Raw genomic sequence first — 25,244 nt, 5'->3', positions numbered from 1 at the left:
TAAAAAAAATGCGAAAGATTCAAATGTTTTTTTGAATTTTTATATGCAGAAAAATAGAAAAAAAAAAATATTTAAAAATATTTTATGAGAATTAAAAAGAAAATAAGACTTTACATTTAAAACCTGTTAATAAATTTCAAATAAATATTTGGCTGCGCTTTGTGAATATATACATGGAATAACTTTTCTTATACATAAATTTAAAAGTAACTGAAATCCGATTACAATACAAAAGAAAATAATAATTATAAAAAAAGAAAATTCTTATGTTTCTAAACTGGAAATAGAAGATGATATTGTGCAAATGTAATTTGATACTTATTTGAATTTTCATATATAGTCTAGTCTTCCTCTAGCTCTCATTATAGGCATTGTCATATTAAACGGATTTCCCTGTAGCTATCGTTTTTTTAATCCTTACCACTGTGTTAAGCCAGAGGCTATCTTGTGTCACTACCAGCAACGAGAGGCAACAGCAAAGGAAGCAGCAGCAGCCGCACTATCAGCATCGTGCAACATGCAACAGTCAAGTGCAGAAAATGGCCTCAGCATGTTCCTGCTGGCAGTGGCCTGGCCTGCTCTGGCCTGCTCTGGCCTGGTCAGTTGGTAAATGGTAACTGTCAGTGGGAGCCAGCGGCATCGTATTAACTGATTGATAGACTACAGCTCAATAAATTCAATTGTCACCCGTTGGGCTCTTCGGCTACTGTTACTTGCTGTTGCTATTGGGCAGATTTATGAGCATTGGAAGCGTTTGGCCAAAAAAGGACAAATTGTTAAGTTGGCCCACAAGAGCTCAGCGAGGTCGTTACATAAAGCGCGCATATGACAAGCAATTTGTGTTTATTGTCATGGCCATAAAGATTTGTACGCATAAAGTACAGGCTCTGAGAGCCGTTGACCTTCATTAGAGATAAGCACACACACACACACATAAAAAGACACATACCCACACACACACACAGCGCATAAGCGAACACCATTTGGCGTCTCATTAAACGTTCATAAAGTTGATTCGTTTTTTTTTGGCTTTGGCTTTGGCTTTGCTGTCGCCGCTTGATTAATATGCAATTTCTTGATGGCAGTTGCCGCCATTAACACACACACACACAAGCCACAAATACATTTATAAGTGCCCAGCTGCATGTGTGTGTGTGTGTGGGTGTGTATGCGGCGTCTACTTGAGCGGTTTGGCTTTTGTTTGCCGAGCGGAAAAAAACACAGTGGCAAAAACAAAGGGATAATTTAAACTCTGTCATAAACTAGGTTAGCATCACAGCCACACACACACTCACACTCACACAGACAGCCACATACCCACACATTTATACTCTACCCCGCACTCCATGTCTAGCTGCTTTATAATAACTGTCGGTTTTGCGTTTTTTCTTCATCAGCTCTGTTGCCGCCTTTTATTTTGCTCTTTATTTCCTGCTCTACGTATTTTATTTTCTTTTTTTTTTTTTTGCGAGACAATACGCGGCGCATTTATTTCATTCACCATTTTATTCTATTTTATTTTTTTTTTGCTGGGCGTGGGCGTGCCACAGCCGGGTCATGCGGCATTATGCGCCGCATGCATTTTTTATGCGTCGCAATGGCTTTTATCACATATGCATACATCAGTATCCGAGTTTTTTTTCTGGTTTTGTTCCCTTATATATATTTTTTTTAAACTCTTTTCATCTGTTTGCCACATAAATTGGCCACAGAGTTGGGCCGGCTATTGTTATATATACACTCGCCATAATGAAACAGCAGACTTAAGATTAACTTCAAAAATATATATATTTGGCTATATATATTTACAATTTATTGGATAGATTTTCGTAAATATTTATTTAAAATTGTAAAAAGGTTTAATTTGTTTAGTAAATTTAATTTTTGATTATATATTTCTTGAAGTATAGTTATATAATTAAATATATTGTTCTTTGAATTAAAAAAAAACATAAAGTTGATTTGCCTTTTTAAAGAAATTGTTACATATAATAAAAATAGACCTTTTTCATATTAAAAAAATAAATAAGTAAAAAAAATATTCACAATATTTTATAGAATTGCACACAGCGCAACTTTAGTTTTTAAACTTGTTTTTAATTTAAATTTTTATTCACATTTCGCTATCACAATATCGTTCAATTTTTCAAATATATATTGAATATATGCCCTTTAAGGTTATTTCTATTCCCATATATTTGTAATTTTTATTTTTAAGCTTTTACGCTTTGATTTTATTTTGCAGCTGCAACAAAATCTGCACTTGGCTTTTGGTAACAGAATTCAATTAAATTGAAAAATGTATGACAACAATTTGTATGTTCGATAACTTTTCATTTGACCGGAGCCACATTGATAAAATGATAAATTGATTGACAAAAAACTGGGTGTTATTCAAATATTATTAGTAACTGATTGAATGCACATTTGCTCTGCACTTTTTTGCCCCTTAAATTTTGGAATATTTTCCTATGTATTTGTAGTAGAAGCAATCAATGAATCTCGGACATACTACGAACAAAGACAACAACAAATATCGATTCAGGCGCCAGTAAAAAAAAAAAATGCAGAACAATAAAACTTTCTCACGAGCGTTATACGCATACAGAGACCAATCAATATAAACGATTTAGTGCAAAGTGCTTTAAGTGAAGCTACCCTGTAATCAGGGAGAGTTAAAGAAGAACAGGTGAACTGTAAAATAAATGAGGGCAAATGTTTACCTGGGCGTAAATAAAGTTAAGGTGTGTTTATTAATAAATTTTAATATAAAATTTAAGCAATATTAAAGAAACTCGACAGAGTTAATTTTCTATTTAAGTTCTAAGATATTGTTAAAAATTAAATCAAGCAATCAATAAATAAATTCACAAACTTGGAAGATTTTTAGCTCGACTGTATGCTACCCTCTTAAAGTTTATTTACAGTTGCAGGGTATAAAATATACAAATTAAATTGCAGATTCTTTCATGTTGGGGCTTTTGCTCTTTGGCATGGCAGTTGTTATTGTTCTTTCGCTGTTGTTGATGTTGATTTTCATTTTGTTGCTCTCTTTGGCTCTCATTGCTGCTGCTGCTGTTGTTGTTGTTGTTATTTTTGTTTTTATTGAAAACACATGCAAATCGATTATTGTTAACAATTTTTTACCAATGCTTTTACTTTTATTTTATGTGTTTTTTTTTGCGAGCGCGTGTCGCGACATCGTACCAAACTGATTGGGCGATTCGTTTTAATGGCATTGCATAAACATCAATTAAGTGTGCCTGATAAATCGCACAGCTGTTTTATGCCGTATTCGGTTTAACTATTTATTCAACTTGTAATTGAATTATAACACTTATGCCACGCCCACACCATCGATGCCTGACACCATGTCACCATGGCAATGACCATTGCCCACATCTTTTGCAATGTTTCGTTAAATTGTGGAAGGCAACGCTTCGCTGACTTTCACTCCCATTCGAATGTTGTTCTTTGTTCTATTGTTCAGCCGAGCTCCGGGTCATAGGTTAATTGATGATAAATGCATTGACCATTCCGCAACGCGTTATTCATGTGGGGTGCGCGACTCGGTTGGATGGAAATTGACATATCAGAGCGCACCCATTGTATTTGTATAACTCATAAGAATTATGAATGTATTCTCAAATGATTTCTCTAAAGATGAACGCCATGCTATGCTGTATTACCAGAGGTGCTTTTATGTCATTGTTGAAAATCCGTTAAGGGGAATTTCGAGTCAAGTTAAATGTGTTTAAGAGAACGTAAAGCCAAATCAAAAATCTGTAACTCTATTATGTAACCGTATTATGCAAATGAATTCATAGGAACTCTACTTTACCCTTACCCTCACCCTTTCTCCGCAAATTTAAGTATGTATGTGTAAATATTTCCATTAAATTAATTAAATTATGCATTAATATATCGAGTAATTATGATTACCTTCCCTTCCTTAAATGAGACACCCCAGAAGGCCACACAAAAATGTACTGGGTATGCGTCAAGCGGTATTCATTTAATTAATGAGCCATTCATTTAATTATAAACAATGCGAGCAGGCAAAGCACCAAAGCAAAACTCACACAATCTAAATTGAAAGACTGATAATGCTGCCTGCCCACTTGCTCGAACACATTTCCCACATGCTTTCAGCACTGACAAGTGCAATGATTTCTCAACACTGGACACTGGTTGGGGCACAGGCGACATGCATGTCAAGCTGGTGTCAGTCGGGCGGGGGGGCAGGCGGCCAGAGGGAGGTGTCAATGTAAGGGTAAGCAATACCGTAACGCTCGGCATTATGCCAGTGTCAATTGCTATAACAATTTGTTAGTTTGTCAAAGTCTCTATGACACTGCACTAAATTTGTCAGTTCGTGAATGAAAACTGAAAACGAGAAACGGGAAACAACGAGAGACGAGAATTCAAGCACTGAGCGTTTGAACATTTTTAAATTCATTTCGATTAGCTCTGCTTCAAGTGAACTGAAAGCAAAGCTTCGCAAGCTGCAATCATTTTATGGCATTTAATTATGCTAGAGTGCACATTGTAAAGACGAAAAGCGTCGAAAGTGCTGAGTCAATATTTATGGAATACTATTATATTATTGCATTCACTTAGAAAATTGCATAAATGATATGTGAGAAGCATTTTAATAAATATGCTCGAGTAAAAACAAAAATTAAATAAATAAATAAATATTTATATATTTATAGAAAATTAAATTTTTAAATGACTCACAATTGAATTGGTTAAAAGAAACTTATTCGATAATAAAGCTACTAATGATCATGATAAGAAAATATAGTACAATATTAGAAATAGATTATTCAATTTAATTTTATATTAAAGCAATAGCAAAAGAAACTTATTCGATAATAAAGCTACTAATGATCATGATAAGAAAATATAGTACAATATTAGAAATAGATTATTCAATTTAATTTTATATTAAAGCAATAGCAAAAGTAATTTTATGTAATTCCAAAACTCTAAACTATATAGTATAGACCGTTTTTTTTTTTATACCCTGAACCCATTGAAAATGGGAAATCAGGGTATAATGGTTTTGTTAAAAGTATGTAACAGGCAGAAGGAGGCGTGGCAGACCCCACAAAGTATATATATTCTTGATCAGGGCGAAAAGCTGAGTCGATTTGGCCCTGTCCGTCTGTCTGTCCGTCCGTCCGTCCGTATGTATGAACGCGTCGATCTCAGAAGATATAAAAGCTAGAGACTTCAACTTTTTTTTAAAATGTCCGTACATATCACGCGCAGATCGAGTTTATCAGTAAAAAACGATAACTCATTCCGATATTTTTTTATCGATAAAAAACCTTATCGAAGATCACATAAAAAATTATATCTCCTACACCTTTCAAGCTAGAGTCTCCAAATTTAAAATGTATATTAGGATGTATTTTATACAATTTCGGTTTTTGTTAAAATTTACCCCCACCCCTAAATCCACCCCCTCACTGTCATCTTTGTAGAAGTCGTATATCAAATACTAGAGACTTGTGCTTCGGTATACACATACATTTTAACATTATGATTACGTTCTGAAAGTTTCATTACGATCGTACGTCTAGAAATTAAATTATTCAACAAATAAATTTTCATTATATTGCCACTGCAGCGCAACCCAAGCGCAATCGCCTGTATATGTGAGTGTGTGTATATGCGTGTGTTTGTTTGTATGCGTGTGTGTGCGTGTGTTTGTGTGTTTGCTAATTATTATTGAAATATTAGTTGCCTGTAGGGTTCAGGGGATCTCGTAGTCGAGCAGGCTCGACTAGAGCTTTCTTTCTTGTTTATTCACAAATTTTATGAAATTTAAGCTTAGTTTTAAAGTGCAAGAGGAAACTGGTCCAACGCTGTATGATAAAATGTGTCCGCCATGTTTTCTGTTTCATCTGTATTTGAGTGTAACTAAGCCAAGCATCTCGACCTCGCCAGCCTCCAGCTACAGCAACAGCCACCGCTCTAGCTATGGCTGTGGCTATAGCTATGGCTACAGCACATAGTGTCATTTACACACACACACACACATACATATATACACATGTGTAAATGCGCGGCCTGACACCTGACAGCCACTCAACAGCGAGTGGTTGTCGGATTTAAAAATAAAATAAGAACTGAATAATAATAAAATGCGACAGCAACAACAAACGGACAGAGAAAGAGAGGCAAGGAGAGAGCGAGAGAGAAATAGATAGAACATACATGCAAACATATATGAAAGGATAACAACAAAATATACAAAATAAAGAGTAACAGCGCCGTGTTGACATGCAGCGGCGTCGGCAGAGATGTTGAGCGGCTGAATGACAAGACACTTTTGGCTGTGTCAGTTATGTGACAGGCACAGAGAAAGAGAGGGAGAGATAGGGAGAGACAGAGAGAGAGAGAGAGAGAGGAGAGAGAGAGAGAGAGAGAAACTAAGACTGAGACTGAGGCACTCGAGGCACGTTGGCGACTTATTTTTGATGGTGCCTGGCATCGCAGAACTTAAAAGAGATTTCAAGGTGAGGCGCACTTTGTATGCATGTCAACAGAAAAGTCAAAGTTCAAAAGTTTGGACAACAATAAACAGGGGACTTGGGATTGAGATCGGCAGCCAGCAGCTGTAGCTGCTGTATCAGCGACCCGTTCACAGCACAAATATGCAAAGTCAAGTGGCAATTTATCATGCAATGCAACAACAGCAACAACAACAACTACAACTACAGCGGTAACGGCAACAGCAGGAGGGGCTGCCATGTGGGGTTAAGTGGTGCCTAGTGCGAGTGCCAGTGCGAGTACAACTAAATTAAATGGACCAACGGACAGCGGGAGAGCAAACCGGCTAACCGGCAAGCCAGCCAACCCAGTGCGTAGGCATGAATGAATCCACACCTACGCCTGGGTAGCACACAATTGCGATTCGCTTTTGTAATTAATACCCTAGGTTCAGCAAGTGATGGGGTATGCAGCAAAATGCGACCATACCCAAGAGAAAATGTAGAATAAGAGAGCCTTTACAGGGTATGTATTGTAATATAATGTAAACAAAATGTGTAGAGAATAAAAAGTAGAAGAATTAGTTTAACTTTGAGTTAAATAAGTATTTGAAACAGCCCAACGCCCGGTCTTTCAGGCTGCCCTAGTTAACTGGGGAAAAGAAAAACTGGCTTCGTGTTTCATAGCAGTTGCAATTATAATTCTATTTTAAATCAAGCCAAGTCTATGCACATAAATATAAGTAAATACAGAGAGAGCAAAAAATACAGAGGAGAAAAAATACGCACGGGAAATTGTTAGGAAATACATACATTTATGCAAGTAATTATAAGAAGGAAGCATTTCCGACTACAAAAAGTATATGTACATAAAATTCATTATAATAATCTAGACATGTCCATCAAAGTATAAAGTCTAGACTTCAAGTATAAAAACAAACTCCAATTTTGTTCTTTTTTCATTTGTTTAGCCATCGAGTAATTTAAAAATCCTTACAACAGCTTAACAAGAAATATAGGGTATCTCAGATTCAGCACACTTCGTCACAGTCTTTTTTTTCTGTTTTATTACGTTAGAGCCCTCGCGTTAGTTGAATCGATGCGACGCTGACCTTTCCCTCAATTAAAGGCAAACACACAAATACAGCGCACAGTGCTGTGCAGCAGTAATGCGACCAGCTGCTGCTGCTGCTGCTGCTATTCAACAGACTGTGTTGTGCTGTCGACGCTTTGGCTCATTAGACAGCAGTACCAGCAGCCGTCGCTTTCATAATTTATTGGTACCTACGGCTGAATCTAATTTCTGGGATTTGCAACAGAGCAAATATGTTAAATACGAGCTGGGCAGCAATTGGAAGCGGGAAGCGGGAAGCGGGAGGCTGAAAGCTGGAAACTGGAATGGAAGGGACACGTCTCACTGGCTACGCAGTTGCTGTTGGATCGCTGGGCGAGATAATGGACAAAACCAGCGCTAAGTGCGGCCACAAAAGCCAAGCAATTAACAAGGCGTTTGGTTTAGGAGCTTTGCCATTGGCTTGGCCACTCGACAATCCTGGCCAACGAGAACAACCGCAGGCAAATGGCCAAAGGACGTTCGAGCGGGGCGGCAAAGGCTAACCGGAAATGCACGCAACTCCAGCTGAAGCTGTTGTTGACAAGGCTCTAAAGCATCGGACTGCAACCAAAGACGGCGCGCAGTCAGCAAGTCAGCAAGAGACCGCAACTGGGCCAGGGCGACAGCGAGAGGAGGAGGGGGAGCGGAAGCGTGGGCCGCGCGGATGGCAGCGGGACTTGGAGTAATATGCGTAATTAAACAAAACCGCAAGTGGGGCAGTTGCACAACAAGCGGCAAGCATCGCGCAGCAGAACTGAAAAAAACAAAAAAAAAACTATGTATATATAAAGGATACCACAAACGACACAACAAACACAAGACTACAAGAAGCGCAACGGAATAATTTGTTGGAGTCCTGCTAAGGCGCTCTCCCTATGCTCTTCATTTCTAGTATATATGCCAAATATAGTAGAGATTATTATATGCATAAATTAAAAATAAATGTATGTAATATATACACTAAGCAACTGTCTATTTACCTCCCTCAAATAATTATTTCTAGTTCATTTGGCAAATCAGTCTAATTAATTTAATTAATTATAATTAATTGAATTCAATTGAATTACTCTGAAAATTTTCATGATTTGGATTACGTTTGCTCATAAAAAAAAATAAATAACTACTTTGATATATAGAAGAATTGCTAATAATATTTATATTATATGTATGCGCAACAAAAAAAAAAAAAAAAAAACACCCACACACACAATTTCTGACTTAATCAAAAATTTGACGAGTATTTTTTATCACATTTTTTTTATTCTGCAGAAATAAGTAATTAAATGAAATTATTTGAGCATGAGCGAACTCTTAAGCGGAATCGCTTTAGTCAGCTACAGGGCTGCCAATAAAAACAGCTTAATTTTTATTTTTAATCTCAACTATTTAAAAATATAAAAGGAAGAAAAACCAAGAATATTTTGTAAAAATGTTGAATAAATTTAAATAATTAATAAGCCAACAAAAAATGGAAAAAACCTTTAGCTAAACACAAATTAAAATAAAATATAAATAAAAAATTATTATTAAATTTCTCATATGTATATGTATGTAAACTAAAATGCTTTAAAATTTAAAATAAATATGAAAACATGTTACTTATGCATGGGTATTCGTAAACGTGAATTTATTTTAAAATTATTAATTTCTTAGAGAAGAGTTTTCATACTTTATAACCGTCGAATAGCGCATTAAATTTTGTTTAATGTTAAAATAGCCAATAAAAATTGGCTTAAATTATAACTTGCGGTAGTCCCAAAGGGAAACCCCACACACATCAATCAATCGCCCCGGAGAACAGTTAAACTGTAATTAACATAGGTCTCAGCTTACAAAGCGCCTGACAAAGTGTTAATGCCCAGCGCGTGAGCTGAGCCGTTTAAATTAAATATTTGCCGGGCAGCAATGCTTGGCGTGAGCCGCAGAGTGTCAAGAAGTAAAGCAAAGAGTTGAAATGCAGCAGCGCCACATTAATCTGGAGCATGCAGATTGAAGTGTCGCCCTGCTCTGTGAATCTGTCTGTGATGACAAGTTGAGCCCGGCCCGGGTCCGAAACGGAACGCCTTAATCCCTGTCAGAGTTAAATGCAGCATATTCTGGAGGCAGAATGCCGTGCACTTAAACCTCAACTCGACTCGAATGAGCTTGGTTGCGTCACCGTTCATTGATTTCACCTGTAAACGGAATATGCAACAATGTGAAATCGATTTTGCATTAGCCACGAAACACTTGAGCCAGAAACACCAAAGGCCCCAAGCAAAATATATATTGATGAGCAAACAACAACGCAACAGTGGCCCAAGCAGAAGACGAACGTGCGTAAAAAATGATGGAAAAAATATGTAAACTATAAAGAGAGAATTCTTGAGACTTCAACAAAAATGAAACGTGTACTCTGAAAGAGAACCCAAGCTCCACACGCCAGGCCTGGACTCGCAGAGCCAGTTAACCCAGTTAGCCGGGATTTGAAATTCAAAGCAGTTGACGAGATAATTATCAAGTCAAGTGCAATGTTTATGCACATAAAAATGAGAATATATAAAAGAAATGTTATACATTATAGAGAAAATTGTATAAAAATAAGTATATTTAAATCTGAACTTAGCTAAGAGCATACCAGAGTAGTTTAGGTGGCATGCAACTGTGCTGAAAGATATTTACATGGTATACAACTCTAGTTGAATATATCGAATAACCACTGTAAAGAACTCACTCAACTGTCAAACCAACAACAAAGTGAACTTAATTTAACAAAGACTTTTGCAGACCAGCCCGAAGCTGTCTCTTTCTTATACCTAGCAAAGCCATGGCATAACTATATTTAGATAAATGCATATATAAAGCGCTGGCCAACCTCAGCTATTGGCCAAAGAACTCACTCACCTGTTAAAGCAGCCAAATTTAGCATAAATCCAATTAGACGCATCGCGAACGCTGCTTGCTCCTTGTTCAATATTGTAAATATTAATTGTTATTTTAGCGGAATTTATTGAGCTGCTATTGCAAGTGGCAAAAATTGATGCATTTATTGCACTTGTTATCAGCAATTTTTGTGCCCAAGCACCGCCAGGCACTTCAATTGCTAGGCATTAGTTTTGAAGTTGTTGCTGTTGCTGTTGTTGCTAATTGTGAACACACCGATCCGACACGAGAGCCAACGAAGAGAGTGTGCGAACAAGACAGAGACAGAACAAGACAGAGAGCGAGCGGGAGTGAGCGACAGAGGGCCGAGAGCCGGAGTCTGAGCCTGAAGCTTACACGAAGTGTAAGCCAACCAACGCGCACGAATTTCACTTTATCACTGAATATAATTTTTTTTTTCCAATTTCTTCGCTCGCAAATTGAGCGTTACCCGAGCGTTGCGTTAGCAACAATGCGCATGTCTCATGCAACATTTGGCCGATGCTAAATGTTGCCGGCAACATGCACGAAGCGTCTATAAAGAAATTTTGAAAATCACCTGCTGAAAGAGCAAAAGAGTTTCCTTCAGAAACGTATATAATATTTATTATTTATTTCAATTTTGTTTAAATTGTTTTTTAAATAAGCGCATTCAAAAAAATTTATAGCAACCTCAAAATATGTAACTACTTTTCGACTTTAAAAAATCCCGCGCATTCTTTGAATTTGTATCAACATGTTGCTAATGAAGGGGTAAAACATAACGAATGTTGCAGGAGATAAGTCGAAAAGTGGGGACACTTTGTCGAAAGCTCGTGAAGCTTTTGAATATCTAGAGTTGGGGTAGGACCTTGGGGTTAAGCTTGTATAACATATAATGTATAACGTATGCTATATAACATATGCCGTATAACATATAGCGTATAACATGTAACGTATAACGTACACGTATAGCGGATAAATGCAGTTATGGCAACAATTTGCGCAATTCACCACACATACTATACAAAAAAACCAAGTTAAATTTCGAAACTTGGCATTTTATAGCACTCAAAGTGTTATAATTGTTATAGCAAGTACACTTATATTATAAAAATAATAGATGAGACACAAACCATGCTATAATCACAGAATGACAGTCAAACGGTTAAACGGTTAACGGTTATCTATCTGTTAGATATTTAAATGCAGATTTAAATAAACAAAGCTCAACGTTTGTTTCCCATTTTTTATTATAAATATTATTAAAAAATTTAAATATTAAAAAAAAAACATAAATACTATAACAAATAAAAATATTTATAATATATTATATCGCGCTGCAACTATCGATCAGAAATAAAAGCTCAGCAAAAGTAGGGATGACAGCACTATTAAAATTAGCACTACCTTCTTATTAGTAAGCTTATAGCGCAGTCCGAGCTGAAACGCATGGCTAAGTGGTTAGTAGTTTGGTGTTGAAAAAAGATATAAAATAAAATATGTGTCATCAGGATGAATCAAATTCAGGAGCTAAAGAGGAAGAAATAACACCCGACACTTCTAAATCTAATGAATTCCTCGATGGAGTGTGGTTCTCTATGAATCCCAAGATAAAACATTGTACGAGCAATGTTGCCGTTATGGTTACTCATCGATATGCATTCGAATATAAAATGTCTCATGCGCATCGTGGGCTGGCGATGATCTTCAGCCATGAGAAGTTCAATATGAAAGATCTGCCATCACGACCCGAAACAGTTATCGACTGCAACAATTTAAGTCGTGTACTCAAAAAATTGGATTTCGATGTACAGATTTACAAAGACTTGTGCTACAAGAATTTAAGAAAAACAATAATAAAAGCTGTTGCCATGGATCATTCGAATAACGATTGCATTTTTGTGGCAATACTCACGCATGGCAAAATCAAAGATATCTGTGCTAGCGATAATTCCCATGCGTATGACATAAAGAATGAGGTCTATGCTAGCGATCGTTCCTATGAATTGGAGAGCATTTGGGAATCCTTCTCAGCTGACAAGTGCCCCACACTAGCGGGCAAACCGAAGATATTTATTGTCCAGGCCAGTCGAGGCAATCTGAGAGATCCAGGCTATGTCGTTCGTTCCAAAGGACACATTGAAACGGACGGTGATTCGGAGAGTAGCTATAGGATACCAACAATGGCCGATTTTTTAGTTGCCTTTTGCACAGTTCCCAAATACAGATCGTGGAGTAATACCTTGAAGGGCAGTTGGTTTATATACAATCTATGCGATGAGCTGGAAGCCAATGCCCACTCAATGGATATGCTCAGTCTACTCACCTTTGTCTCCCAGCGCGTGGCCAATTGTGAGAGCGACGAAACACAGGAAAAACAAATACTTTGCGTCATGTCCACGCTGACACGAGTTTTGGAATTCTAAAAAATGCCTCTATGAACAAAATCATGTTTACAAATTTATTTATATTTTATAATTTTAATTTAATTTTATAATAAAAGAAAACACTACTAATTGAAGAAATATACATATGTATGTATTTACTTAATAAATAAAAACAAAAACCAGCATACATATATTCTAAGATAATATAACCTCAATATTCATTGCAAAATAAATAATAATCAAATATAAAATAATCAAACGAAGTCAACTTTTTATTTGAATTTTATTTCTAGACTGACATTTTAACCGCTGACCATATGGTCAGTGTTTTAACTCAACCATTTCGAAACCGTTATCGATATATATACATATATATCAATTCAATAGTCACATCTCTAGCTAATCGCATATTATTACATTTTTACGCACCCACGTCGGCATCCAACAAGTAGATTTTCGAAGTGTATAATTTATAAACAATGTATTTTCATAAAATTGTTAGTGTCATATACCTGGGGATTATTACTGTATGCAGTGCAGGCATAGAGCGCGTTGATGATACCGATTTGATACACATTCTAACCGGCGAAGGCGATGTGGTTGCATTGTTTACGCGCGGCAATTGCGTGGAGTGCGACAAATATGAAAACGTTGTTGACAATATTCAGGAAGAAGTTAAGCAATCGCTGGGAGCATCTGTTGTGCAGGCACACGATAGCAATTTAATACATATCTACGATCCAAGCAGGGAGCCGGCATTGCTATATTTCCGTCGTGGAATACCGATTCTCTATAATGGAGCGATTGACGGAGAAGAAATTATACAATTTTTCAATGATAACCGCGAGCCTGCGGTAAAGGAACTTTCCGATGACAACTTCGAGCATTTGACGCAAGCCTCAACTGGAGCCACTACGGGAGGCTGGTTTGTTTTCTTCTACTCCGCGGAATGTGTGCTCTGCCAGCGTCTATATGCTGTTTGGGAGTCCGTTGGTGGCTCACTAAAACGCAAGATAAACGTGGCACGAATGAATTCTTTGGCCACTGGCTCCTCCACTGCGAATCGACTGAAGGTGACGACAACTCCTGAATTCGTTTTCTTGCGCCAAGGCAAAATCTATCGGTACACCTCAAAGGAATATACTCCAAAAGCTTTCATCGAATTTGCCGAGGGCGGATATAGGAAAATCAGTCATCCGGAGATTGTTCCCAAGCCATCCAGTTTTATGGATGAACTATCTTTTGGACAAGTCATAGATTATATCAATAGTCAGGGGACGCTTCCGCTGGCATTCATTGGGACACTCCTGGTCTTATTTCTTTTACTTATTGTTAAACGCGTTTTTAAAACGTCGACCAAGAAAGCTGTGAATAAAAAAGACAAATAATTTGGGCAGCGGGTATAAGTAAGTGTAGTTCAGTTTATATTTGGCATATGGCATTCCTTGTACATCAACTTTTGTACTTATATATTTAATAAATAAATTTTATTTTAAAGTTATTTAACTTTGATTGCGTGTTATCGATATATGTCGCAGTCTCTTGCTAGTTTCAGGTATTTTGACGTTTGCATTAATCGGTCACACTTCATAAAATAATATTTGCAAAGAAAGTTTACTATGGTCGGATCAAATTTTGGCATTATCTATCATCCGAGTGCTGGTGGCGGCTCATCTGGTCAAACCAACACTGGCAGCGGCACAGCTTCTGGAGCCAGCGGTGGTAATAATTTCAATGCGGGCGGCGATCGTTCTGCACCAGCATCGCATCTAAGCGATTTTATGTTGCAACTAGAGGACTACACACCTCTGCTGCCTGATGCTGGTATTTACTCCTTAATATATATTTGATCAAGATATTTTATCTTAATAATGTTTTGCCTTCAGTCACTTCGCATTATCTGAATATGGGCGGCTTTCATGCTGATGACAAGCGCATTGTTCGACTGATCTCTATAGCAACTCAGAAATACATGTCGGACATCATTGATGATGCACTGCAGCATTCGAAGGCGCGCACACACATGCAAAACTCAAATGCACCCGGTGGATCAAAGGTGCGTTGCTGTTGTTTATGAGTATCATAAATATCTTTATTTTGATATAACTTCATTATAGGCTAAGGATCGCAAATTTACCTTAACCATGGAAGACCTGCAGCCAGCTCTAGCTGACTACGGCATTAATGTGCGAAAAATGGACTATAGTCAGTAAGCAATTCGGCAATTTACATATTAAGTTATTTTATTTAAGTTACATTTCTCAAATAAAAGGAAAACTTCCAAGATTGCGCTCTTGTGATCGAGCTCCAAATAAACATTGACAAAAATTCGTTTGATGTCACAGAACTTAAAGTTAGGGTAATATCTTTACAAATTTTAAATCACTAGATTCATAATACTTTCTAGCTAGTCGACTATTTATCGACACATAAGAAATCTTTTAAAGCTATTGCTGGTACCTCCCGCCACTTTGAAGGCTAACACACCAGTGAGAATCGTTACAACATAGTTGGGCACGAGACTGGCCCAGTACAGGCCATCCGCATTAAGTAGCGTTAACAGGGAGACGAAGAGATGTGAGCCAACTACGTAAAAAATATGTAGATAGTTATTTGTATCAAAAGCGTTGAAGAAGATGACGCTCCAGAATGTGTGCAACAGGACAATTGAAAGCACTTGTACAGCCGACGTGACGAAAAACATTTCAGAGCCGCCCTTGAGGCCCATTGTGCCAGGTCCAGTCTTCAAATATATAATGAACACTAATTAGAATATTTACTTGCTATAGGTAATGAGTTACGCACCATATCCGCCAGCACATTAACCAGCGCAAACAAACCCGATATGATTCCGAATCCAAGCCCTGAAACGTAGGCCAAAATATGTTTGTTTTCCGTGATCCGTGTGTCCTCAGCCACGGCATGCAACGCGTGCTCTGTGCTGCGCAAAATGCGATAGATGATGTAGCGAAAGCCTTCCTGGAATAGCACCGAGAACACCACACCAAAGGCCAGTACATCGCGCAGGGGAACAATCGCAAACCACAGCATCGACGACAACAGCAACGAAAGCAGCCAAAAGAAGGCGGCCGCTATGAGTATTATAATGCGCAAGGAGTCATTGGCAATGGTGAACACAAACAGTGCAAACGGTGTGCCAAATGCAATCAGTGTACAACCAAAAAATTCAGGCAGCGTCATATTTATTGTCGCAAAAAAGAAAAACCGCCCACTCTGACAGCTTTTTCCTTGTTTTACTTTGCGGTGACAAGCCGATGACAATTACCGAGTCTCTATATTCGTGTAACTTATCGATATCGATAACAGTGTTTGCAAGCACTCTCCCCAAATGCAGCATATTGAATTCACAAACTGGCTGGCAAAATGTAATATTATTTCTTGGAAATAAATATTACGGGCTGAAAATGTATATAATCTTGACATATATTAAATGATTAGGCGAAATGTATTTAATATTCATAAGAATCCGTTTAAATGCATTTATATTTAGCCATGTAGAGTATTCAGTTATCGGTTAATTATTGCAGTAATTAAGCTGTTCGTGCGTGAGTTACGTCGTGTAAGCATATCGGCAACGACAAACAAATGTTTACATACGCTTTCGAAACTGCAGTTGGTTTCCATAATTACACCTGCACTGAAAGGGTTAAAAATTGCATAGTTGTGATTTGCCTTAAACGAATATCATTAAAATGTATAGATTCCATAAATAATAATTAATAACTAAACAGAGTGGTAATACACAACAATGCAGGTGCTCTGAACCTATGTACATAAATACATATGTGCACTGTTAAACCTGAACCCCAAGAGAGAGAGCATTTAATAGTCGTTGTAGTATGTTATCGTGATTAAGACAAAGGCGTCCCACTTACTCGCGCACTGGGCTCGTCAATGTTTTGGTTTGGGTCTTCGGGGATTAGTCACTTGAAGATTCGCAAGCGTAATACAAACGCCACAGAAATAATTAAATTGCTATTAGCGGAAAATTCATATTGCACCACTGTTAAGTAATTTATTTTTGTGGCTGGACTTACAAGTGAGCAAACAATTACACAAACAAGTGCAACAAAGCGACAGTTAACTGTAATTGCTTTCGACTACTTTTGACTTTCTAGTGCATGCTGTGATGGCGAAACGTCTACTGCCACACCAGCCGTCTGAGGACGGTCCGCATCCGGACGACGAGCCAGATAGTCCGGCCATTGAGGCGGCCGCCTTGGACATTCCCCCGCAGGCTGTTGACCCGACGGGTCAGAAAGGTGAGTAAATTAGCAACTAAAGTGCAGTTTTTAATACAATATATGTATATACATATGCATATTTCAGCGTTCTGGGAGAGCTACAATCCAGCTAAAAAGTTTCGTCCCACTGCTGATGGCAGCTCGGAATTGCGTTTTGAGATTCTGCTGGCCCACATAATGCCACGCGAGAACGAGGATGTGAAAATCAAACGCTTCGTCATTTACGAACTAACTGTGCGCCAGGACTCAAGCACCATGGATGAGCAGCCGGCCAAGATTGAGCGCCGCTATACAGACTTCCGGGATCTTTATCAGTGCCTTAAGCGAGAGCTACCCAACGAGCTGGCCAGTGTTAACTTCCCCAGCAAGGTGCTCATGGGCAACTTCTCAGCGGAGCTAATTGCCGAGCGCAGCGCTGCCTTCGAAACGTTTCTTACGCATATCGCCAGGAACCCAAAGCTCCGGGACTCAGAGGGATTTCTACGCTTTTTGCAGCACGACGAACTGACCCGGGCGTGCCAGTATCTGGATGAGCGACGCAATGAGATGGCCATACCGATACTCGAGAACTGTTTTCGCCTGTTGAACAAGATATTCATGAATCGTTCGCGACCCGTGTTGCTGATACTCTGCCGCCTGGTTGCTGCCTGCACCTCCTCACCGGTGCCCCATCACTCAGCGGAACGTTGGGCTCTGCTCGCACTCAGCCGCTTCGATACGCTATGTGATATTGACTTACTGCCGCTCTACATACCCCTGCTGCACACCTGTGCACACTTGTGGTAGGCATTTCAAGCTCTGATTCGTAGTTTATGTTTGTATTTATTGATTGCTTGCTTTCAGGTGGCAACGGGGTCAGGATCAGAAGCCCATAACGGATCGCTTGACGGAGATGTCCAGGCAGGGCATTAATACGGCTAATATCACCAGCCTAATGCAGGCAATTCACAAACTGGACCCCCGCACTGAAACCATCTGAACGCACAATGTTCTCAATACTCATACATACACACACACACACACACTTATACATATACACCCTCGAGCCGTAGTGCTAAGCTAAAAGTGCAATTAGTAACAATTATCGTGCAATTAGTATTAGAAAAGTTTGTCATATTTATATATACATAGTACTGCGTCTCACGGCCCTTCCACGTTTTTCACTATTTTGTTTTGTGTTTCATATATGTCTAATATCTTATATGTCTAATATTATATGTCTAGTATGTTGCGTAGCTTCGCCATTTAACGTGATTGCAACTGTATCGAATGCTAAGGGTTAACCCACTGAACACAAATGAAATTGTCTAAAAATTAACATTCCTGTAATATCAAAAAATCTATTATCGAAGTATGGGCAATTATATTAAGAACAACATTATCAAATATATAATAGAAACGATAGTCTGAATCATTTTGTTGTGCATTTCATGTATTGGTAGGCATATATACTTCCATATATATGTATATGCGTCATTCCGCAGAGGAAATGCGAATTACGTCAATTTTTAGCTGCGTTGCAAGAATACTTTAAATATCTATCTGGAAATAACTAAAAATGAAATCAAATGAAAATCACGTATCGCTTTTCTTAAGTGAGCTCATCGTAAGCGCTGAGCTAGAATATTGGAATCTCTTATATACTCTGAAGTGTGAGTACTGGAAATCTTCAGAGATCAGACCGCATGACTGCCTGATTGTAGTGCTTATATCTGCAGATAAGTTTAATGACTTCAATTGGAAACTCTAAGTTTCTTAATTCAAATCTCAATTACCATATATACAACTGTATTATTGGGTTGCTTAACAGCATGCATCATATTGTATAAGAAATCCAGTTCAAATTTAAAGTCGTTACAACAAAAACAATAAACTAAATCAGCTGCAGTCTGTTCAACTAATTTGCTTAGCTCCACAGCATTTAAATTCAAAATAAAGACTCAAATGAGCTTGCTTTAAACATTTTTTAAAATTAGCTTGGCAGCTACATCAAATCCAATTTGATTAAGCTGGCTTAATACCATATATACTATATACTATTAAAGAAAATCCAGTTTAAATTTACATTTCAAGTCTTTTCAGCATTAAAACATCATGAGCTGCACTTAATGGTCATTAAACATTTTTAAGAATATATTTTAGGTCAATTATTAAACTAAACACTAAGATGCGCTTAAATAAATCAACTTATTATACGTTTTGTGAGGCTCGCTCGCCAACGCTAGCCAACTATAGATGCATGTCTAAAACGATCTCATGCATCCATTCTATAAGCTGGCAAGTCTTGGGGGTGCTCAGCGGCTACTCCACATTGCGTATACATAATTTTAAATGTACAATTTCTCGGGGACAACTTGCAAACCGCAGCAATGTCATGATGGTTGTGAGTGTGGTGGTGGTGCAGTGGTACAGCGGTGCAGCCTTAATTGCTTCAACGGTAGAGTCGCGTAAATGTTTTCAGTGCCTGCGCAACGGCCTTTATGGTGTCAGCCCTGAGAGAGAAGGAAAATCAAATAGTTTAATAAAGAATGGAATAGACTCCAGCGCCAAACACACGGATACTCACCTCAGCACCGTATTGCTAAACTCATCCAATTGCTGTTGGGTGGCCGTCACGTAGCCGCCGCTATTCTTCTTGGGCAACGAGTCCAGTGCATGGACAAGGAACAGTTGCATCTGTGCTTGCGGGACCACATGCTTCAGCTCGTTCAGCACCTCGGCGACGTCGGCGAGCATGTAGGAGTGCAACTGGAAGACGGACGCCTGAATCAGATTCATGACCAGAGCGCCGCCATGCTGCGTGGCCAGCTCAATGACCAGCGGCCGGCACTCGCTATATCGTTGATTGGTGCTGCGCCCTCCCCAGGTGAGCAGATTGATAAAGAACTTCATCACCGACGAGTTGGCTTCCCGATGGTCCAGTGAGCAGGCAATCAGCGCGCACTGGAAGATGGGCGTGATGAGGCTGCTCTGGAGCAGCTGCAACGGACAGCAGTCCAGGTAGCGTGAGGCCAGTCGAAAGAAATCATCGACTGTGTCGGGATTGTTGCGCAATCCGTTCTCCAACTGCAGCAGCGCAAACGTGGGCTCGATGAAGGCCTGCAGCATTTCCAACAATCCCGCAATGCACTCATCCGACTTGGCAAACTCATCCACCAATATGGAGCCAACATACAGGAAACAGCTGTGATGCTGCACCGCATAGAGCACGACAATCTGCTTGATCAGCGGCTCCACTAGCATCACGGCCTGCTTACGCACCATGCGAATGCCGTAGCGTATCAGGCGGCAGGTGCGCTCCATGATGCGTGATTCGCTCTGGTACCTCTCCAGCACGCGTGAGATGAGCGGCCAGGCGTCGTTTAATATTGCAACTGTCGGATGTTCCACGTTGTTGGGCACATCGGGATTCGTGTGTCTTATAATAGCACAGGCGCGATCAATCCAATAGACGGGATCACTCCGCTCATTCTTTGCCGGATCGCAGTGACCGCTCTCCAGCAACTGGGCCAGCGGCTGCAACTGGAATCCCACAATCTCTCGCAGCGCTGGCTGCAGCTGCTCACGTGGCAGCTTCGTCAAGATCAGCGAGATGCCCTTCAGCAGCCCAATAGCAACATCATTATTGATCTGAAAGCTGTCCAGACTATGCGCTATCTGCACGAGGCCGCTGATGTGGCAGATCATTTTCTGTCTGCATGCCGAACAGATGGAGGTGAGCGCAATCGCCGCCGCCGGCGCCAGCCCGTTCTTCTGCTGCAGCGCGTACAGCAGAAAGTTGAGCACAGCCTCGAGCAAGTCCGAGTGATCCTCAATCCAGTCACACAGTTCTCCAATGAGCATTATCGATGTATACCGCACCGCAATGTGCGTTTGATCCGTCATATTAAGTATCGCCTCCACCACCTTGGGTATCACATCGTTCTCCTCGCTAAAAGCATATGGAATTCATGAATTATCCATACCTGATCCAGTAGATTAATCACTTACGGCAATATATTTTTAGCCACATTTTGCATAACAAAGAGCGCCGCCTCGGTAGACTCCCACGTTGTGGTTGGATCCTGTAGAATAATGAACATTTGCTTAAAACATGCGCCAGAGCCTACAATGAATGCCACGTCCTTCAACAGATCCGAAACCTTGCGACGAAAGTCCTATGAGAAAAGAACCAAATTTTAATTAAGTTTACGTAAATATTCTCGGTCTATACTTTTCCTACATAGAAATTATTGTTCTCCTCGATGAGGCCATCGTGATCGCTCTCCATTTGTGCGTGTCGGTAAAGAGCGCTGATCAGTCGCTCAATGTGCGGCCTGAAGCGCGCCGTTAGCTTTTCGTCGTACCGCTGGAACAGATCCTCGCTGAGTTTGTACCACAAATAGAAGGTGACCTCGGCCACTTCGTAGTCGAAGTGACCGACGCACAGCAACACCAGATCCAGGCCCTTCATCGCATACTGTGATTCGTAGATGCTTACGGAGAATGCATCGCAGAGCGTTGTAAAGATACGGCAGTAGTTGATCGTCTTGTCGGTGTCCTCGTGAGCAACACTTAAGTGATATGCCGTCTCCAGTTGACAGACTGCCTCAAAGATGCGCGTCACCTGGGGGTCGACCTCCAATTGGCCGCTGCGCGAGCCCATGCAGCTGAGCAGCGCACAGACGCATTCGGTGGCATTGTCGTGCAGTTTGCTCGACGTTTCCGCTGGCTGGCTGAGGAGACGGAAGGCGAGCTGGGAGAGCGCATTGTCGCAGATGTGAGATAGAGGGAACGCTTGTATAGCTAACCAAGCGCTATACGTGCTCAGCGTGGCAATCCAAATCCGTTGCTGATCCAGATCCTTGCGCTGCGAGCACATGCACAATAATTCTAATACACATTCGGCACTGGCGTCCAGCTGCTTGTGCACCTGTTCCCGTCGATTAGCACCCAAGCGCAAATACCGCGAATCAATCTCCTCGGGTAGCACCTTCAGCACCTCCAGCAATGGCCAAATAGCCGCAGGATGTGGAGCGAGGGCCTTTATCAGATCACTAATCGGTTCCTGCCACGTAGCCATTAGCAGCGCCAAATCAGCCACAGCCAGGCTGAGCTGTGTCACGATCACATTGTCCGTGTGCTCGTCGATCTGTGCTAAATGCGTGATCAGGGAGTCTCGCAGAGATTCGTGTGTGTGGGGAGGCAGCTCGCTAAAGGAGTTTTGTATTTTGTTGCGTATCGTCTGAGCGGCAAAGTAATTGGCGTGCAAATCTCGTTTCTGGTGCAGCAGCTCGTCTGCAATGGTCCATGAATAAATCTAGAGCAACAAGTGTGACTAGTTAGCATACGTTTTTAATTTGTAGAAAAGCAGATGCCAAACTCGGAGTAGGCTGAAACTTACCGACTTTTGAAACTCCTGTAGCCATTTATTGGCCTTTTCCTGCTCCTTGGGATTGGTGCCTTGGAATAATGCACTTATCGCTTGATATACAATATCCACCGTATATGTGTCCATTGCGCCGGCTTGCAGGTAGATGTAATCAATGCATTTATTAATATTGCTAAAATTATTTCTATTGAAAGAATATGTGGCGGCTAGCCGATAATTGACTGGCTGTTAGCCGATAGCTCTTATAAACAGGGCTGCAGTTAAATGCAATGGAATGATAGCCTCGAATATTATGCTATAATGATTATTTATATTCCTTATTATGCAAATATACCATTTATTTATATGGGTATGCGTATATAAATGTATGTATGTCAATATATATATATATATATATATATATATATATATATATATATATATATATATATATATCATGCAAATTCATGTAAGCGTAGGAACTACAATGTAATTATTAACGCTCGACAATTCCTTACAACTTTAGGGATGTAGAGACATAGAGATTTGTAGATTTACAAATTAATATATCAAATACAAAATTCTGATTAATTACATATTAGTATGTTAGTATTTATAATATACGGAAATTATTTGCGATATCACTGTGACACTATCACAGACCAGAGAATTCAGATTTGTCATTAATGACGATTAATAAACTTATTATTAAATTCTGTTAAATGCTACGCCAATTTGCGAATTTAAATAAGAATTTTTCAAATATCTTACTTCAGTATTGTGGACGGGATTTGCAAAATCACTGTGAGTAGTCGCAGACTAGAGCAACTTGCTCATCTCTAAGACAGATTTGTAATCGAAATCCTAGACGATATATCGAGGTAGCAGGTTGTTAGCCAAATTTACAATGGATAAGGATTCCGATTCCACGGTCACCTCATTGGACGAAAATACGGAAAACTTCTGCACAAATCCCACACGCGATATTCTGGCCGCTGGCATCACAAATCTTTTCAAGCCCACCATCGAAAAGCTCGACGAACGCGTCGCATCAACCATACAACTGCAATCGGAGCTGCGTGGGCAGTTGGATGCACTTGCTGCCCAGCTGCGGGACATTGAGAAGGCACAGAACCAAATACCCGAGTTCGCCGATAAGGTCAAGGAGTTGTTGAACGTCAAACACAAAGTGACCATTATCAGCAACGTCCTAAGCAACAGCCAGGAGCGTTTGACAGGTCTGCATCGGCTCATCGAAAAGGAACAGCGGAGGCGAAAGGCGTTGCTCGACTCGGCTCTGACCACCAACATATCATAGACATGGAGACGCCACACACCGAACATCTCTCCTCTGCCGACTATGAGCACGTCTATGAGCCGGCGGAGGATTCATTTTTGTTGCTTGATGCCTTGGAAGCGGATTTGGAGTTTCTGGACACACTGCAGCCACGTCTGTGCCTCGAGATTGGCTCTGGCAGCGGCGTTATCATCACCGCACTGGCCAAGCGCCTAGCCAACACCGCCCACTGCTTGGCCACGGACATCAATCCCAAGGCATGCGAGGCCACGAAGCGGACAGCGATCCGGAACGGAGCTCGACTGGATAGCTTGCGTTGTAATCTGACGAGCGCACTGCGTCGACGCTGCATAGATTTGCTGCTCTTTAATCCGCCTTATGTGGTAACCAGCGATGAGGAGCTACAAACTCAACAACTGACAGAAAAACCCGCGACGGAGCGCAATTTGGTCTTTTCCTGGGCAGGCGGTACAGATGGACGGCGTGTGACTGATATTTTATTGGAGCAATTGGATGACATACTCTCGCCCAGTGGCGTACTCTATTTGCTGCTGCTGCACGAGAATAAACCTGGTGAAATAATCGAACAGTTGAGGCGGCAAAATTTCGAGGCTGTCAAATATATGGAACGACGCATTCCAGGGGAACATTTGTATATATTAAAAGTCAAGAGATTTGCAAACTAATTATATATGTGTATATAAAATTATATTTGAAGAACAAATTAAAAACTTTGAGCTTAGCTTGATTTGGGGGTTTGGGTCTTGACTAAATTAATAAATTTAATTATCGATAGTTCGTATTGTGTTGCTATACAAGTATTCATGAAATTCAAAAACAACTAATATTGAAATAGTTAAAAACATGTAAAGTAGACCTAAAATTAATTTTGAACTTAGCTTACTCGTGGTTTAAGTATTGACTAAATGATTGTATTAAATTATCGATAATTACATATGCGCTGTTATGTTTGAAACAATGCAAATGATTCATTGCTGATATTCATGTACATATATATGTAGATAGTTAATAATTGAATTGATACGCCATACGGCCCTAATTGAAACTGGAAAATACTAGAATGCATTGCGAAGTAATTTTTCAGCTTAATTGGAGTGAGTGAAATCGAGTTTTGAGCTACCCTCTGCATGCAAACCCCAACCCTCATGAAGCTGAAATTGAAAATGTAAAACAAACCGATACGATTACGGCACCAATCAATGAATTATGTATCACAAAATGTACACACACACACACAAACCCACATATGTGCGGAATAGGTGTATATAGACATATAGGAATAACTACCCTTACTCCGGGCTAAGCACCCTTGCTTAATACTCTAAGGGCGGGAGTGGGATTTGAGGTAGAATTTATGCTTCTGCTGCTGCCCCGCCCAATGGAATGAAACAAACGATTTTATTGGCATCTGATAACTGCCAATT

At 39.8% G+C, this 25,244-nt stretch overlaps 9 protein-coding genes across 11 annotated transcripts in view; 6 read left to right on the top strand and 3 right to left on the bottom strand.

Annotated features, from left to right (window-relative positions):
• The window catches only part of fipi (factor of interpulse interval), an 89,861-nt gene extending 78,926 nt beyond the window's left edge, over positions 1 to 10,935 (bottom strand). The window contains exon 1 of the mRNA XM_089257277.1: positions 10,501 to 10,935. Coding sequence (XP_089113403.1) covers positions 10,501 to 10,543 — 43 coding nt within the window. The 5' untranslated portion in view covers positions 10,544 to 10,935. The remainder of the gene's footprint in view (positions 1 to 10,500) is intronic.
• Positions 10,936 to 11,971: 1,036 nt separating this feature from the next.
• Positions 11,972 to 12,926, top strand: LOC115562909 (caspase drICE). Its single transcript, XM_030385117.2, has one exon. It carries the CDS (start codon positions 12,000 to 12,002, stop codon positions 12,924 to 12,926), a length of 927 nt encoding a protein of 308 aa, XP_030240977.2. The 5' UTR covers positions 11,972 to 11,999.
• Positions 12,927 to 13,271: 345 nt separating this feature from the next.
• Positions 13,272 to 14,388, top strand: LOC115562908 (endoplasmic reticulum disulfide reductase DNAJC10). The gene has a single exon (XM_030385115.2). It carries the CDS (start codon positions 13,367 to 13,369, stop codon positions 14,273 to 14,275), a length of 909 nt encoding a protein of 302 aa, XP_030240975.1. The 5' UTR covers positions 13,272 to 13,366; the 3' UTR covers positions 14,276 to 14,388.
• Positions 14,389 to 14,473: 85 nt separating this feature from the next.
• Taf10b (TBP-associated factor 10b) lies at positions 14,474 to 15,572 on the top strand. Its single transcript, XM_030385116.2, has 3 exons — positions 14,474 to 14,711; positions 14,774 to 14,943; positions 15,005 to 15,572. The coding sequence occupies exons 1-3, from the start codon at positions 14,507 to 14,509 to the stop codon at positions 15,098 to 15,100; spliced, it is 471 nt and encodes a 156-aa protein (XP_030240976.1). The 5' UTR covers positions 14,474 to 14,506; the 3' UTR covers positions 15,101 to 15,572.
• On the bottom strand, positions 15,236 to 16,190 carry aph-1 (gamma-secretase subunit Aph-1). Its single transcript, XM_018098986.3, has 2 exons — positions 15,693 to 16,190; positions 15,236 to 15,630 (listed from the first exon to the last, which is right to left on the bottom strand). The coding sequence occupies exons 1-2, from the start codon at positions 16,086 to 16,088 to the stop codon at positions 15,307 to 15,309; spliced, it is 720 nt and encodes a 239-aa protein (XP_017954475.1). The 5' UTR covers positions 16,089 to 16,190; the 3' UTR covers positions 15,236 to 15,306.
• Positions 16,191 to 16,682: 492 nt separating this feature from the next.
• On the top strand, positions 16,683 to 18,563 carry Snx21 (Sorting nexin 21). Of its 2 annotated transcripts, none has more exons than XM_030385113.2 (4): positions 16,683 to 16,947; positions 17,027 to 17,170; positions 17,238 to 17,934; positions 17,996 to 18,563. In XM_030385113.2, coding segments are annotated over exons 1-4 (978 nt in total). In that variant the 5' UTR covers positions 16,683 to 16,946; the 3' UTR covers positions 18,132 to 18,563. The 2 variants fall into 2 exon arrangements, with proteins under 2 accessions (XP_030240973.1, XP_089114020.1); XM_089257894.1 differs by having other exon boundaries at positions 16,716 to 16,918.
• Positions 18,564 to 19,252: 689 nt separating this feature from the next.
• On the bottom strand, positions 19,253 to 22,739 carry Tnpo-SR (transportin 3). 2 transcript variants are annotated; one of them, XM_089257506.1, is made up of 5 exons: positions 22,536 to 22,739; positions 21,366 to 22,451; positions 21,143 to 21,309; positions 19,719 to 21,083; positions 19,253 to 19,644 (listed from the first exon to the last, which is right to left on the bottom strand). In XM_089257506.1, exons 1-5 carry the CDS (start codon positions 22,647 to 22,649, stop codon positions 19,584 to 19,586), a joined length of 2,793 nt encoding a protein of 930 aa, XP_089113632.1. In that variant the 5' UTR covers positions 22,650 to 22,739; the 3' UTR covers positions 19,253 to 19,583. The 2 variants fall into 2 exon arrangements, with proteins under 2 accessions (XP_089113632.1, XP_030240972.1); XM_030385112.2 differs by having other exon boundaries at positions 21,375 to 22,451.
• A 558-nt stretch (positions 22,740 to 23,297) lies between these two features.
• Snapin (SNAP associated protein) lies at positions 23,298 to 23,820 on the top strand. Its single transcript, XM_030385079.2, has one exon. It carries the CDS (start codon positions 23,410 to 23,412, stop codon positions 23,818 to 23,820), a length of 411 nt encoding a protein of 136 aa, XP_030240939.1. The 5' UTR covers positions 23,298 to 23,409.
• A 2-nt stretch (positions 23,821 to 23,822) lies between these two features.
• Positions 23,823 to 25,053, top strand: HemK2 (HemK methyltransferase 2). The gene has a single exon (XM_030385078.2). The coding sequence runs from the start codon at positions 23,823 to 23,825 to the stop codon at positions 24,483 to 24,485; it is 663 nt and encodes a 220-aa protein (XP_030240938.1). The 3' UTR covers positions 24,486 to 25,053.
• Positions 25,054 to 25,244: the final 191 nt, after the last annotated feature.

The sequence above is a fragment of the Drosophila navojoa genome, chromosome 3, assembly GCF_054131105.1.
Source record: "Drosophila navojoa isolate 15081-1374.11 chromosome 3, UAZ_NAV_1.0, whole genome shotgun sequence".
Taxonomy (NCBI): Eukaryota; Metazoa; Arthropoda; class Insecta; order Diptera; family Drosophilidae; genus Drosophila; species Drosophila navojoa.
This window is presented reverse-complemented; position numbering and strand designations above follow the sequence as displayed.

Excerpts from the sequence above, each read along its gene's own strand:
- Taf10b (XM_030385116.2), top strand. The coding sequence starts at position 14,507 with ATGGTCGGATCAAATTTTGGCATTATCTATCATCCGAGTGCTGGTGGC. Across the intron at positions 14,712-14,773 it reads ACCTCTGCTGCCTGATGCTG|TCACTTCGCATTATCTGAAT; the intron begins GTATTTACTCCT and ends TTTTGCCTTCAG. Across the intron at positions 14,944-15,004 it reads ATGCACCCGGTGGATCAAAG|GCTAAGGATCGCAAATTTAC; the intron begins GTGCGTTGCTGT and ends ACTTCATTATAG.
- Snx21 (XM_030385113.2), top strand. Across the intron at positions 17,171-17,237 it reads TGACCCGACGGGTCAGAAAG|CGTTCTGGGAGAGCTACAAT; the intron begins GTGAGTAAATTA and ends TGCATATTTCAG. Across the intron at positions 17,935-17,995 it reads CACACCTGTGCACACTTGTG|GTGGCAACGGGGTCAGGATC; the intron begins GTAGGCATTTCA and ends GCTTGCTTTCAG.
- HemK2 (XM_030385078.2), top strand. The coding sequence starts at position 23,823 with ATGGAGACGCCACACACCGAACATCTCTCCTCTGCCGACTATGAGCAC.
- Snapin (XM_030385079.2), top strand. The coding sequence starts at position 23,410 with ATGGATAAGGATTCCGATTCCACGGTCACCTCATTGGACGAAAATACG.
- LOC115562908 (XM_030385115.2), top strand. The coding sequence starts at position 13,367 with ATGTATTTTCATAAAATTGTTAGTGTCATATACCTGGGGATTATTACT.
- LOC115562909 (XM_030385117.2), top strand. The coding sequence starts at position 12,000 with ATGTGTCATCAGGATGAATCAAATTCAGGAGCTAAAGAGGAAGAAATA.
- aph-1 (XM_018098986.3), bottom strand. The coding sequence starts at position 16,088 with ATGACGCTGCCTGAATTTTTTGGTTGTACACTGATTGCATTTGGCACA. Across the intron at positions 15,631-15,692 it reads TTAATGTGCTGGCGGATATG|ACTGGACCTGGCACAATGGG; the intron begins GTGCGTAACTCA and ends ATATATTTGAAG.
- Tnpo-SR (XM_089257506.1), bottom strand. The coding sequence starts at position 22,649 with ATGGACACATATACGGTGGATATTGTATATCAAGCGATAAGTGCATTA. Across the intron at positions 21,310-21,365 it reads ATAATTTCTATGTAGGAAAA|GACTTTCGTCGCAAGGTTTC; the intron begins GTATAGACCGAG and ends CTTTTCTCATAG. Across the intron at positions 19,645-19,718 it reads TTTAGCAATACGGTGCTGAG|GGCTGACACCATAAAGGCCG; the intron begins GTGAGTATCCGT and ends CTTCTCTCTCAG.